At 38.0% G+C, this 12,480-nt stretch overlaps 2 protein-coding genes across 2 annotated transcripts; both read left to right on the forward strand.

Annotated features, from left to right (window-relative positions):
* Positions 1–398: 398 nt before the first annotated feature.
* On the forward strand, positions 399–1,485 carry LOC129746466 (leucine-rich repeat-containing protein 40-like). The gene is made up of 2 exons (XM_055740120.1): positions 399–536; positions 602–1,485. Exons 1-2 carry the CDS (start codon positions 520–522, stop codon positions 1,356–1,358), a joined length of 774 nt encoding a protein of 257 aa, XP_055596095.1. The 5' UTR covers positions 399–519; the 3' UTR covers positions 1,359–1,485.
* Positions 1,486–10,011: 8,526 nt separating this feature from the next.
* LOC129749497 (uncharacterized) lies at positions 10,012–11,417 on the forward strand. The gene is made up of 2 exons (XM_055744468.1): positions 10,012–10,887; positions 10,964–11,417. The coding sequence occupies exons 1-2, from the start codon at positions 10,516–10,518 to the stop codon at positions 11,231–11,233; spliced, it is 642 nt and encodes a 213-aa protein (XP_055600443.1). The 5' UTR covers positions 10,012–10,515; the 3' UTR covers positions 11,234–11,417.
* The last annotated feature ends 1,063 nt before the right edge of the window (positions 11,418–12,480 follow it).

Here is a 12,480-nt window from a genome sequence, read left to right on the forward strand (position 1 = left end):
TCAGCTGTAAATGTTTCGACAATTACCGTACTTAGTTTTTAAATGAAGAGCTAATAGGCGAAGATCTATGCGCAATTGCGCGGGTAATTTGCGATATCACTAATTATGGCAACGGCGAGCGCGAGGGGTCCGTCGATGATCGACTGCTGCGGTTGATCTGAGCTGCCAGGGTACGATCGAGCCGCCCTTAGCTGCTGGTTGGTGGGTCCAGCATTTCCTAGACGTGTATCATAATTGAACGCAGATGATCTGAATCGCTTCCAGCTTCTAACTAGAGCTAGAACTAGCAGCAGCCGGGTTAGGGTTGCGTGGCTAAGATGCTTTACATAACGAAATATTTGAAATTGTATGACGAACTAGTCACCACGAACTGGATCCCAGCACGGTATTTGCCCTAGCTAGAAGGTTGAACAGTTCCGTTTGGTAGTCTCATTTGTCTGGTAGCCGTGAGACGAATACGGTGTTTCGTCCCGAAGTTTGTCGTTCGCTGTTTGTCTAGACGCCTGCCGGCCCAATATAATGGCTTTTCCAAGATTGTAAGGCTATTTATACCAAGCTTTTTTTTCGCGGTCATCGATTAACTAGTTCAAATCTTCGCTAGATCTTCCTGGTTTGTGTTGACCCTCGCAGTTCTTTCCGGAAGTGCCCGCTATCAGCGGTATATCTGTCAGGTAATCGAAGACGATTGGTGTACTCTTCAGAGGATCTTCATCACCTCAAGGTCGGACCTGTCTGGTTTACGTTTTCCGGATGATCAATTCGAGCGTCTACGCATCGGCCAGTACTATGACTTTGCGGATACGGACAGTGTGATCAGTATCTACTCGGCGGGTCTGAATCGGAGGATGAGCGGAGTTCGTTACCTGCAGATGAATGCGGTTCGAATGCAAGGTCTGGACATGCCTGATTCAGTCCTCGAACTTGATGTCTCAGATAATTGGATTTCACGGGTCTACATAGACCCGGACAAAAGTTACAACTTGAGAAAGCTGAAAATGAGGAACAATCTTCTGACCAGTGTGGCAAGTTTCAAATATCTCAATCAGCTAGAAGAACTGGACATGGCCGAAAACCTAATTCACCTGTTGAACTTCGAGCTATTTTCCTTCATGCCTTACATTCGAACCATCGACTTTTCCCACAACCGGCTGTTGGAAGTGCGACCTGGAAGCATTAAACTACTCCTACACTACCTAGAACGCCTGGATCTTACCGGGAATCAGCTGATTGGAATGAAGCTGCACCAATGGACGTTCCCATCGTTGCGGATGCTGAATGTTACCGGCAATCCGATTGGTCGGCTAAATTATTTCGAAGTGCGTCGTGCTTTTCCCCGGTTGAAGAGAGTTACCTACTGATGCCGGCAATCTAAAAGTGAGATTATCGATTGTGTGATTTCCCAGGAAGTGAATCAGCAGCGCTGAACTTGTAACACAATTTAAGTGCATTTGAAAATATTTATACATTTCTATACATTCGTGGAAAGTGAGAAAGTGTCATTTTTATTATTCCTGAAGAAGCCAATAATAGTCACAGTGGCTAATCAGTGCGCCTCGTGTCAGTTTGATTTAATGGTTGGTTCACATGAGGCCTCAGAGTTGTGGTTACGGATTGGCAATCATATTTTTTGTTAACAATAAATTGTGTTTTAAAGACTTCTCATGTTCGGTGTGATTTTCAATAATTGATGGCCGCAAATATGTTTAAAATATTTTACTTCAACTAACGAACGCTTCTAGTGTATGAAATTGTCTTAATTATTAAATTTTATTACCAAAATCTTACGTAAATATAATCAAAACCCAGGTACAAGATGAATTCAGATGTAGGAATGATCTAAAACAGGGGTGAGCAACCTTTTAAACCCACGGGCCAATTTAAATTTGAAATCTTTTCGGCGGGCCGTACCTTAAATATTTTTATTTATTTATTTATTTATTTATTAACAATTTTCTAGCGGTTGGATTAGTCTGAAGACTGTTGTCAACTACTCAAATTGGAGATTTACGGATGTGCACGTGAATAACACTTTGTTTCCTTTGCCTCCTTCGGGGGTGGATGCTTAGGGTGCGGGTGGCCTTCTAGTGATCTTCACATTTCTACTTTGCAACAGGTGTAGGATTGGTTAGGGTAGGAAGATGGTAGGATGTTAGGAATGCAAAGCTTTAATAATAAGCAGCGCATCACTTCAACTTTTATTACCACAAATTTTGGTGAAAACAAATCTGAAAAAGGAAAGATAAAACGAATTCACACATTTAAAAACAGAAGTTCAACACGACTTTTTAAATACCCGATAATCGAAAAAGTACATCACTAAATCTTTGTCATTTTCAAATTCCCTCAATTTTTTAACAGTACTTCTTGGCGAACATTCTTTCTTACAACTCTTTTGCTTAAACCGATTTTATTCGTCATCACTTTCATTTAAAAATCTTTTGGAGCTTACCGTAGTGATAACTAAGAGTATGAATAATATATATTTTAAGAAATCACCGTATTTTAGCGTTAGACGTTGAATCGCTAATTGATTTTCAATGATATTTTTTCACAATTAAAACTTTTCCTTTCACAATCAAAACTTGTCCTCAAAGTCTTAATTTTTTCCTATAAACGGTAAAAACCCTGTTTTTTTTTAAATTGAAGCTCTGTATTGGATCATTGCATTGAGATGATGAGCAAGGTTGTCGTAGTCACAGAGAAATGTTCACATAGTTTTAAGCAACTTCTTCAAAATTACATTCTTGATTCAAGAACTTTTTTCAGATTTTTAAAAATTTTAATCTTATTTAGATTTCATTGGGATAGGATTTTTAAAGCTATATTATGACTTTGGTAATGAGAAATGCGAATAATAATTGCAATCACTAAATTTATCGATGTTTGTTATTAATATGTTCTTTCATATTTCTGAAAAAAGCATCACAGTTAATCGTCAAAAAACTTTTGGGTCGAATCACAGAATTTCAGATATTTATTGTTTTTATCAAAAACTAATCATTTTTATCAATAATTTTGATGCCGGCTGATTCATATTGATGAAAAAAACTAAAATTGTTCACCCAGGCTCTTTTACTAAACTTTCGAAGTTTTCGTCAATATTTAGAAGTAGAATATATATTTCACAAGGTTTCGGATCGATTTTTTGGCGGTACTTGAATGCAAGCCTTTTGCCGAATTGGATAGATTTATCTTTAAAAAATTATCTGCTGAGCATATCTTTTGTCATACAACTTTATTTTTTCTTGAAACAAAAATAATGACTTCACTAACGGTCTTCGAAACTCCTTTGAGCATGCGCAGCTTCCGATTTTTGGCTGCTCGTCCGTCTCACCCAAATGGATTTAGCTTTTCAAAGTGGTAGGAGATAAATAATTAGGAAAAATGTATTCTAAATAAAAAAAACTGCAATATTACGTTAGCCAAAACAATACTGCAACAATATTGCATTAATGCCTTAAACAGAACATAATAAATGCTTAAAATGTTAGAAACAATCCGGATGATTGTGGGGCAAATGCTGATAAGTACATATTTGATTAGGTCTTATAAATTTTCCTAACAATCCATTGTAGAAAAAAGTTAAGGATTAAAAATTTTAAAAAGCTTCGCGGGCCGCCCAGAAGGGTCTCGCGGGCCACATGCGGCCCGCGGGTCGCGGTTTGCTCATCCCTGATCTAAAACAATCCAGATTGATGAAAAGTTCGAAAAACAGCTATCTTCGAAAATTCTGTGTTACTTTTTTTTAGAATCTAATCGTGACAAGAGTCACGATACAGTTAATAAGTGCGGGACACAGAATTTAGTATGTTGTCAAGCTCCTATTTCAAATGCTTTTCGCTCTTTTCTTCACATTACCTATAGTATTTTTTCTGACCGTCTTTCATTTCAGCCTACCTAGTAATGTAATGTGTTCGTTTACAAAATTTGGTGACAATTTGTCAAGTGGTTTTTGAGATAGCGTACAGTACTGAAGTTCATTGACAAAATTTTTTGGCCAGAATCGAGAAAAATCCAGGAATGTTCCAGTGGAAGAACCAAAACAGCCGGAAATCAACTATTCGATCAAAGTTCACATGGTAAATCGGTTAAGAAATCCTAGAGGATCCAATAGTGAGCTATAATTTGAATAAAAGTGAAGATTATTGATACCATTAAGTGAGAGGAATGTTGGAAGTCAATTTTTTCTGACTGGTTCGTCCAGCTGACTTATAAATGGGACTGACTTTTTTTTTCTAGAAGGTAGGAAAGCTGTTCACCGGTAAAACCAAAAAAATACGGTGGTCAAATTGTGCGCAAAATATTTGGACTGCTTGGGGGGAGTTATTTTGAAATATTTCGTAATGGACAGCAAAACAACTCTTTAGCGGTCACCTGGCAGGTTTCCAACAAAAAAAACCTTGTGTTGATATATCTCGCCTGTATTTTTCGGAGATAAACAAGCAGAAAAAAATGAAAAATTAAATACATTGAACTTGAGTAGGGTGACGATCTGGGGAAACTGCAAATTACTGTGTCTTTCATAACGATTGACACGATGAACAGCTAAAAACACAAAGAAAACTGCCTCCAAATGTGGCCGTTTTCTCTGAAAAGCACTTTAATTGGTCCTATAAAGTTTATATTCTGTTAAGGTAGGACCTGAAATCTGGACCTGGAAAAGGTGGTAGAATGATAAAAAGTCAAACATGTTGTTTTTGTGCCGAAGGAGAACAATCGGATAAATTTGCCATAACTTCAACCAAATTGTTCAGATCCGAATGACCTCTCAAGGTTAAAAGGTCTCTAATAAATATTATTATTATAATTATTATTCAACCAAATTAAGCAGTTTAAGTTGTTATGAAGGTCAAGCTTCAGGAAACTGAAAACTTAATCAAAAATAACTTTGATTTGAAAAAGAGAAAGTTCATATTATGCATTATAGATGGTGCACGTGTTGCCCAAAAATTAAAGTCAAAAAATTCCTGCATTGGACGCTATCTCAAAAACCACTTGACAGAACATCATAAAAATTTGCCAATGTAAACTTTACACTACCAGGTATGTTCGCTGAATATTTCATGTATTCACATCCATACATTCAAAAGTTATTCACAAAACAAAGTGTTGCATTTTTTTTTCGAATACACTCCTTAAATAGAAATGAATAAATATGCTCCTGATCTATCTGAAATTATATCTATTGAAAGTTTTTCAATACGACTTAAACAAAATGAGTTATTTTTGTTTCGAAACACCCTTTCTTTAGGACATTTGGACTTTAAAGTCAGTTTTTTTCGACCACAATAATCATAAACAAAATTATGAAGCAGCATCATCTAAATTTCACTGGTTTTTATACCGCATATTTTCCAGCAATTTAAATTGCTGTAAAAAACAGCAAACTGAATGCTGATTTCAAGCATTTCAAATTACTGGAAAATCAGCAATCCAGATAGCTGGAAATCAGCTATTTCTTTTAACACAACCGGCTGTATCTAGTATCAAATTTATATTTTAGTTCAAAATTATATTTTAAATACTGGCTGTGAATATAAAACGGAATACAAACAATTATTTTCTCCCATTTTACAATATGGGATTTATTTATTTCCAGAAACACGATTTTTTTTTAAACATTTCAACACCGGCTTTGGGGTGGCTGCTTTGTGCCAAAGTGTTGATCATCCGCCACCTGTAAACATAGTTTTCAATTGTTTTTTTTATGCAATATATACCTGTCCAATAAAAACTCAGCCTTGATTTGATGTCTGGTTGCTAGAATATAGAGGAAAATAAAAATAATTATTAATCTAATCAAAATTCGTAAAACAGAGTCTCACCTTGCTTTAGCGTGCGAAAACTAACAGACTTCAAGTTGACGACTCTATTGCTGATTTTCCATCAAACTAGAAACCAATTGCTGGAAAGTTCAGCAATTTGGAAACCGATTGCTGATTTTTCAGCAAAAATGACAAGAACACGATGCTGGAAAAGGCTGGAAAATTCAGCAATTAGAAAACCAATTGCTGGTTTCCAACAAAATTTTGGATTGCTTGACGTGTGCAGCTTTTTGCTGGAATTTGAGGAAAAAGTTTACTGTGTAGCATTAGGATAAATTCAAAATGGTATAGGTGAGGGATGAGCAAACTTTTCAGCTGACGGGCTTATACGAAATGTAATTTCGTATAAGTTTATTATGAAACAAACTTAGAAACGAAAAATCAAACAAATTCAAATGTAATTTGACTGTATCAATATCAATCGACCACATTGGCTAACCATTTTTTTAAAAACGGATATTTTTCAAGGCCTTCCTACGACTCAAAAAATAGTTTGACCCTATTCTTGAAAAAGATCTGGTGTGGTTATATTATTTATCAATCCCGTCTGCTGAAGCTTTACAACTGCAATAACTTAAAAATGAGGAACATATTTTTATTGGAAATTGCTGTCCTTGTAACTGAAATTCATCAGTAAAATTTCTGTTGCCCGAGCGTGAGAAAACCTGAGAGCAATTTGGGGGACTCAATCGTTTGGAAATTAATAAAACGAGATTATTTTTGTTCCACTCAAACAAGTTTACTGTAATTTACTGTAATTTCAGCAAGTAAAACCTGACAAAGACATTGCAGAACTAAAGGGTGATACGGTCAAAATTTGGTCAAGGGAAAACGCGTGTAAATCGGTGAAATCGTTTATTTAAAAAATCAAATTAAATTGCTTTTTCAAGTTTAATTAGTATAAAATTCAGGAAAAATATTCAGTTAGGCTTCCGCTTTTCCAAATCCGAATTGCAGGGCCTTACGCTTAACCACTGCAATCAGATTTTGTACAGCCACCTTGTCCACCTTCTTCGCCGCAGAAAGCCAGTTTGCCTTGAACTGCTGTTCGTCCTTAGCCGTTTTTTTGGCCTTCTTTAGGTTCCGCTTGACAATAGCCCCGTATTTTTCAATTGGGCGAAGCTCTGGCGTGTTGGGAGGGTTCTTGTCCTTGGGAACCACCTGCACGTTGTTGGCGGCGTACCACTCCATGGCCTTTTTACCGTAATGGCAAGATGCCAAATCCGGCCAAAACAGTATGGAACAACCGTATTTCTTCAGGAAAGGCAGCAGACGTTTATTCAAACACTCTTTCACGTACATTTCTTATTTGACAGTCCCGGGAACTATGAAAAAGCTGCTTTTCAAGCCACAGGTACAGATGGCTTGCCAAACCAGATATTTCTTCGCGAACTTTGACAGTTTCATGTGCTTGAAAATATCTGCTACCTTTCTTCTTCCTTTTGCCGTAAAAAACTCCTGTCCCGGAAGCTGCTTGTAGTCGGCTTTGACGTAGGTTTCGTCGTCCATTATCACGCAGTCAAACTTCTTCAGCATCGTCGTGTACAGCCTCCGGGATCGCGCTTTTGCCGTCGCATTTTGTTTATCATCGCGGTTTGGAGTCACTACCTTCTTGTAAGTCGATAGTCCGGCTCGTTTTTTGGCTCGATGCACGGTTGTAGACGATACACCCAGCTTATTTGCGGCATCTCGGAGAGAGAGGTTAGGGTTTCGCTTGAAACTAGCGGCAACTCTCTTTGTTGTCTCAGCGGCTTCCGGTTTTCGATTTCCCCCCGATCCAGACTTCCTGGCTGTCGACAAATGTTTCCCAAACACTTTAATTACATTTGTAACGGTTGATTTGGCAACTTTTAGCGATTTTGCCAGCTTTGCGTGCGAGTAGCTCGGATTTTCGCGATGCGCGAGCAAAATTTTGATACGCTGTTCTTCTTCCTTGGACGGCATTTTGACAACTGAAGAGTGAATTCCAAAATCAAAAAAGGAGCAACATTCTACACACACAAACCTTCAAAATAAAAGGTGTTCAGGTTTTTAAATGCAAAATTGAAAGAAATACGTCAAGTTGATATTGACCAAATTTTGACCGTATCACCCTTTCTGAAGCATAAAGATGACACCAGAAAAGAAATTCTTCGCGACTTAGAAGCTGAGTACAACGCCGTAAATAGCCAGTGCTTCAGGAGTTACATCAGCAGAGTTGAAGAACAGGTAAAAAGTGATCCAAAAAATTTCTGGAAATTTATGAAAGATCGTAAGAAATTGAACGGGGTTCCCAAACAGGTTCAGCTAGATGGAAATTTCGCAAAGTCTCCCCGAGAATCTGCTAACTTGTTTGCTAACTTTTTTGAAAAAGCTATGGGAACTTGTTCACCTCCCATAGACCATGAATATTTGAACAGTTTGCCTGGTTATGAAATATTCATGCCAATGATGAATTTCTCGGAAAATGAGGTTTACATGAAATTACGTTCCATCGATTCATCCAAAAGAGCAGGTCCAGACGATATTCCGCCTTCGCTGCTGAAGAACTGTGCAATTTCACTTGCCTTGCCCATCAGTTTGCTTTTCAATCGCTCTTTGAATGAAGGTACGTTTCCGTCTCTATGGAAATCAGCTTGCGTCACACCGATACACAAATCAGGAAACCTTCAAAATGTCGAGAACTTCAGAGGTATATCTATACTGAGTTGTATTCCGAAATTAATGGAAAGTTTGATGCACGAGAGAATTTATCAAAGTGTTCAACATGTTTTATCACCTGATCAGCACGGTTTTGTAAAAAAACGATCAACTTTGAGTAACCTGATGTGTTATGCTTCAACGTTGATAAATAAAATAGAGAAACGACAACAGGTTGATGCAGTCTACATCGATTTCACAAAAGCGTTCGATAGAGTTCCACATGAACTGTTAGTAGAGAAATTGAAGAAGATGGGTCTTCCTACTTGGCTCACAAAATGGATAAGATCGTACTTAGTGAATAGAACAGCTTACGTTAAAATAGGCACCGTTGTGTCCGAAACTTTTCAGATATCCTCAGGTGTGCCACAAGGAAGTCACCTTGGCCCCTTATTGTTCGTTCTCTTTATAAACGACTTAAGCTCTCTAATACACTCATCGAAACTGCTATACGCTGACGACCTGAAAATATTCAGAACGATAACATGTCCGTTAGACTGTTATGTTCTTCAAAAAGATATCGACACTTTGTTGAAATGGTGCAACACAAACGGAATGCAAGCAAATGCAGGGAAATGCAATACTGTGTCATTTACTAGAGCACGAAATCCAATCTTATTCGACTATAGAATGGATCAAATTACGCTTCAACGGAAGAGCGAGATAAAGGATTTGGGAGTCGTTTTTGACTGTAAGCTGAAGTTCACAACGCACATTGGAGCGATCACAGCAAAGGCGTTCGCTACTCTAGGATTGATACGTCGTAATACGAAAGATTTTACGAATATCTACTGTTTGAAAACGCTGTTCAATTCTCTTGTCCGGACCGTGTTAGAATACTGTGTTCAAGTCTGGGCCCCCTACCATGACGTCCATGCTAACCGCATCGAGCGAGTCCAGAAAAGCTTTTTACGTTACGCACTTCGAACGCTACGTTGGAACGATCCTGTCAACTTACCGCCATACGAGCAGCGGTGCAGGCTCATTGGACTGCCGACACTCGCTGAAAGGAGAATTCTTCTACAACGTTTGTTCATTTATGATCTTCTGATGAGCAACATAGATAGCAGGGAGTTGCTCGTGAAACTACAGATCAGTGCGCCGTCTAGAACATTACACCATTACTATTTCCTAAGACTCCCAACTCATCGTACACAATATGGCCTTAATAACCCTCTGGAAAATTCATGTCGCCATTTTAAGAATGTTTACCACCTTTTCGACTTTAATTTAAGCAAGTGTTCATTTAGATTAAGGATTAGTTAATAAGTACACATCTGTGCGACATAGTCGAAGGTGAAATAATAATAAATAAATAAATAAAGAGCTCCTCATTTTAGGAATATGAAGAAAATTTCATGTACCTAGCTTCAGCAGGTCCTGAGATATTGCAGCGAGAAGGTACAGTTCGGGCCATATAGACCCTAACCGCATAGGGAGCATAGGAAGTATCTTTGAGTTAACAGAAGTGTTTTGTTTAATTTAGTAGAAAAAAGTTTTATCAAAAAAATTATAACTTTTGAGTTATGCTTCAAAGTGTAGCACACTTGCGGGGCAAGCGTAAACGAGAATTCTCGTATTTGGTATTCAATGATTTAAGGGTCAACGGAGGAAAACACAACCAAGAACGACCGACAAACCCAACTTGAAATGGGAAACATTTCCTCAAATCTCAATCGATTAATAAACTATTCGAACGACGTTTTATCAATCGATCGATAGTTGCCATTTGTTAACTTTTTTATTCCGATATGTCAATTTCTAAAACCAACCAGAATAATTCCAGAAGACACGTGTGTAACCCAGTTTCCGATTTAGCACATTGGTTTTCGGTTTCTTCAATATAATTTTTATTCCGTGTGCACCTTTCCCGCCAGCCAGTAATGACCGAAATTGCATTTCATTAGCGTTCAATCAATCGCGATCCGATGCATGGGATGGGAAAAACAATGAATGCTCTGCTCCTGAAGTACGGAGAAAGATCTCCCTGGGCCGCACCGGGAGCATAGATATGGGTCAGAAAGAATGCTGCTGCAGCAGCAAAAACGGCCCTACCGAAAACCAAACCTTTAAAAGGCAGCTCGTCCGGGCATCGCCTTTCAGTCATCGACAGGCGCGATCCAGATTGAGCTTCACTTTCACAAAAATGGCAATTCGTCGGATATCTTTTTCAGTAGTGCGGTTGTCGATGTCGTTAATTCTGCTGATGGCCTTGGCAGTTGTTACGAAATCCGATTTTAGCGATTTGCAACGGTTCGGCTGGTTCGAGAGACAGCACCCGGTGGTGCAGGAATTTGGAACCTACAATGCAAGTGATCGGATTTGCTACCGGAAGAAGATCCCGAATGGATCGTACAGCCCTCAGGTGGTGTACTACAGAAATGTAAGTTATCCTTATTTAGGTCAAATTTATTTTTGAATAGATCTAAAACATCTGAAATCTAATTGAATTTCCTCAGATCGAAAATACTCCCATCAATTACGTCAAACTGGAAACACTGGAGACGAAAAATTGGAGCGGTTTTGCCGCCGATCTGGCTCAGGGATCGATCGGCATGAACTACATCGGTATTGAGGTTAGGGCCACAAATTCCTGGGGTCCCTTCCTGGTGGATGTTTACATGGACGTGATGTGTGCCAATAGTGTGCCCAAGAAGAAAATTTTCGGAAGTTCCTCGCTGTGGGATACCTACTGGGCAACGAAAGCGAGAAGAACTGAAACAAATTAACTGCCAATGTGTGAAAACGTGCGTCTTGAAGACTGATAGTCCGTAAAAGAGAGTGTGGGCGACAAGTGGTTTTTTTTTCAATATATTATGAATGAAATTTATGTGAGTGCAGGAAGTGAAAGTTGAACAAAGATTGCATGCATTTGGTCAGCGTATTATATAATTAGCAGGTTGACAATAAAATAAAAGGAAAAAAAGCAATGTGTGAAAGGGGAATATTTTATTTCACATCCTGTGTGCAATTACCTAAGAATTGCATTTTTTGGGCTTCGGTCTGTGTAGCGCTCTCCTGGCAGGATCGTCGTGTGTAATTTTAAGTGAATGACGCGGCGGTGATTAACTAGAAACTTTTGCTTTAGTTTTAATTCACCTTTACTTTCTATACTAGAGAGAAGATTCCACATATCGGCTCATGCAGTTCTTCGCTTATAGAACTTTATGTGTTGAATGTTTATAGGCTAAAATGCCTTCAAAGCTTAAACACACAATTCTGATCACTTAAACTTATAGCACTTAACCAACAGTATTAGTTATGGTAACACTGCAAGGTAATAGTCATACTTTTATTTTTTTTTAATATTTCGTTTATTTGAAATGGGTTAACTTCCCAAGTTCTAGGGATGGAAGCTTGTGAAGGTGCATAAATTGCATAAATCCACCTAAATACATTTATTCACACATTTTTATTATCAGGAAATGGCCAAAACTAACCAGGACTTTGTACTTTGACAGTACTTGTAATGGGTTTTGTGTTTGCTGGTAAAGATTGAACTTGTACACAACAAAAACCTTAAGTTAGATTTTGTCTAACTAATATTTCCAGTAAGTATTGTATAAACCAAGTAGATATATGACCCGTTCAAGCGTTGTATTATCATGCGGAAAAACTCCGTAATCAGACCTTGAGTGTTAACTTGACACTCCTCGTATAAAATCTTCATATATTTCTTGTTTCTCAACCGATATTTATGAAATTTACAGTTTTAGAAACCTCGGAATGTAACTCATACAGGCTTTTCAGCTTCAATAGTTCAGTTTTCTGTTCTTCAAAACCTGAGAAAAAAATCGAAAGGACCTGCTTAAAAAAACTGTAGATCAGCTACGAAATGTACACAGCAATTTTTTTTTCTGGAAACCAGCAAAATTTTGCAGGTTTATTTTCCGCTGACTTTTCAGCAAAATTTTGAGCAATATGAATGGCTAAAAAAAACAGCAAACATTTATGCTGGATTCCAGCACCTCAAATT

The sequence above is a fragment of the Uranotaenia lowii genome, chromosome 2 (genome assembly GCF_029784155.1).
Source record: "Uranotaenia lowii strain MFRU-FL chromosome 2, ASM2978415v1, whole genome shotgun sequence".
Taxonomy (NCBI): Eukaryota; Metazoa; Arthropoda; class Insecta; order Diptera; family Culicidae; genus Uranotaenia; species Uranotaenia lowii.

Coding starts and splice junctions, on each gene's coding strand:
- LOC129749497 (XM_055744468.1), top strand. CDS start 10,516: ATGGGTCAGAAAGAATGCTGCTGCAGCAGCAAAAACGGCCCTACCGAA. Junction 10,888..10,963: donor AGGTGGTGTACTACAGAAAT/GTAAGTTATCCT, acceptor GAATTTCCTCAG/ATCGAAAATACTCCCATCAA.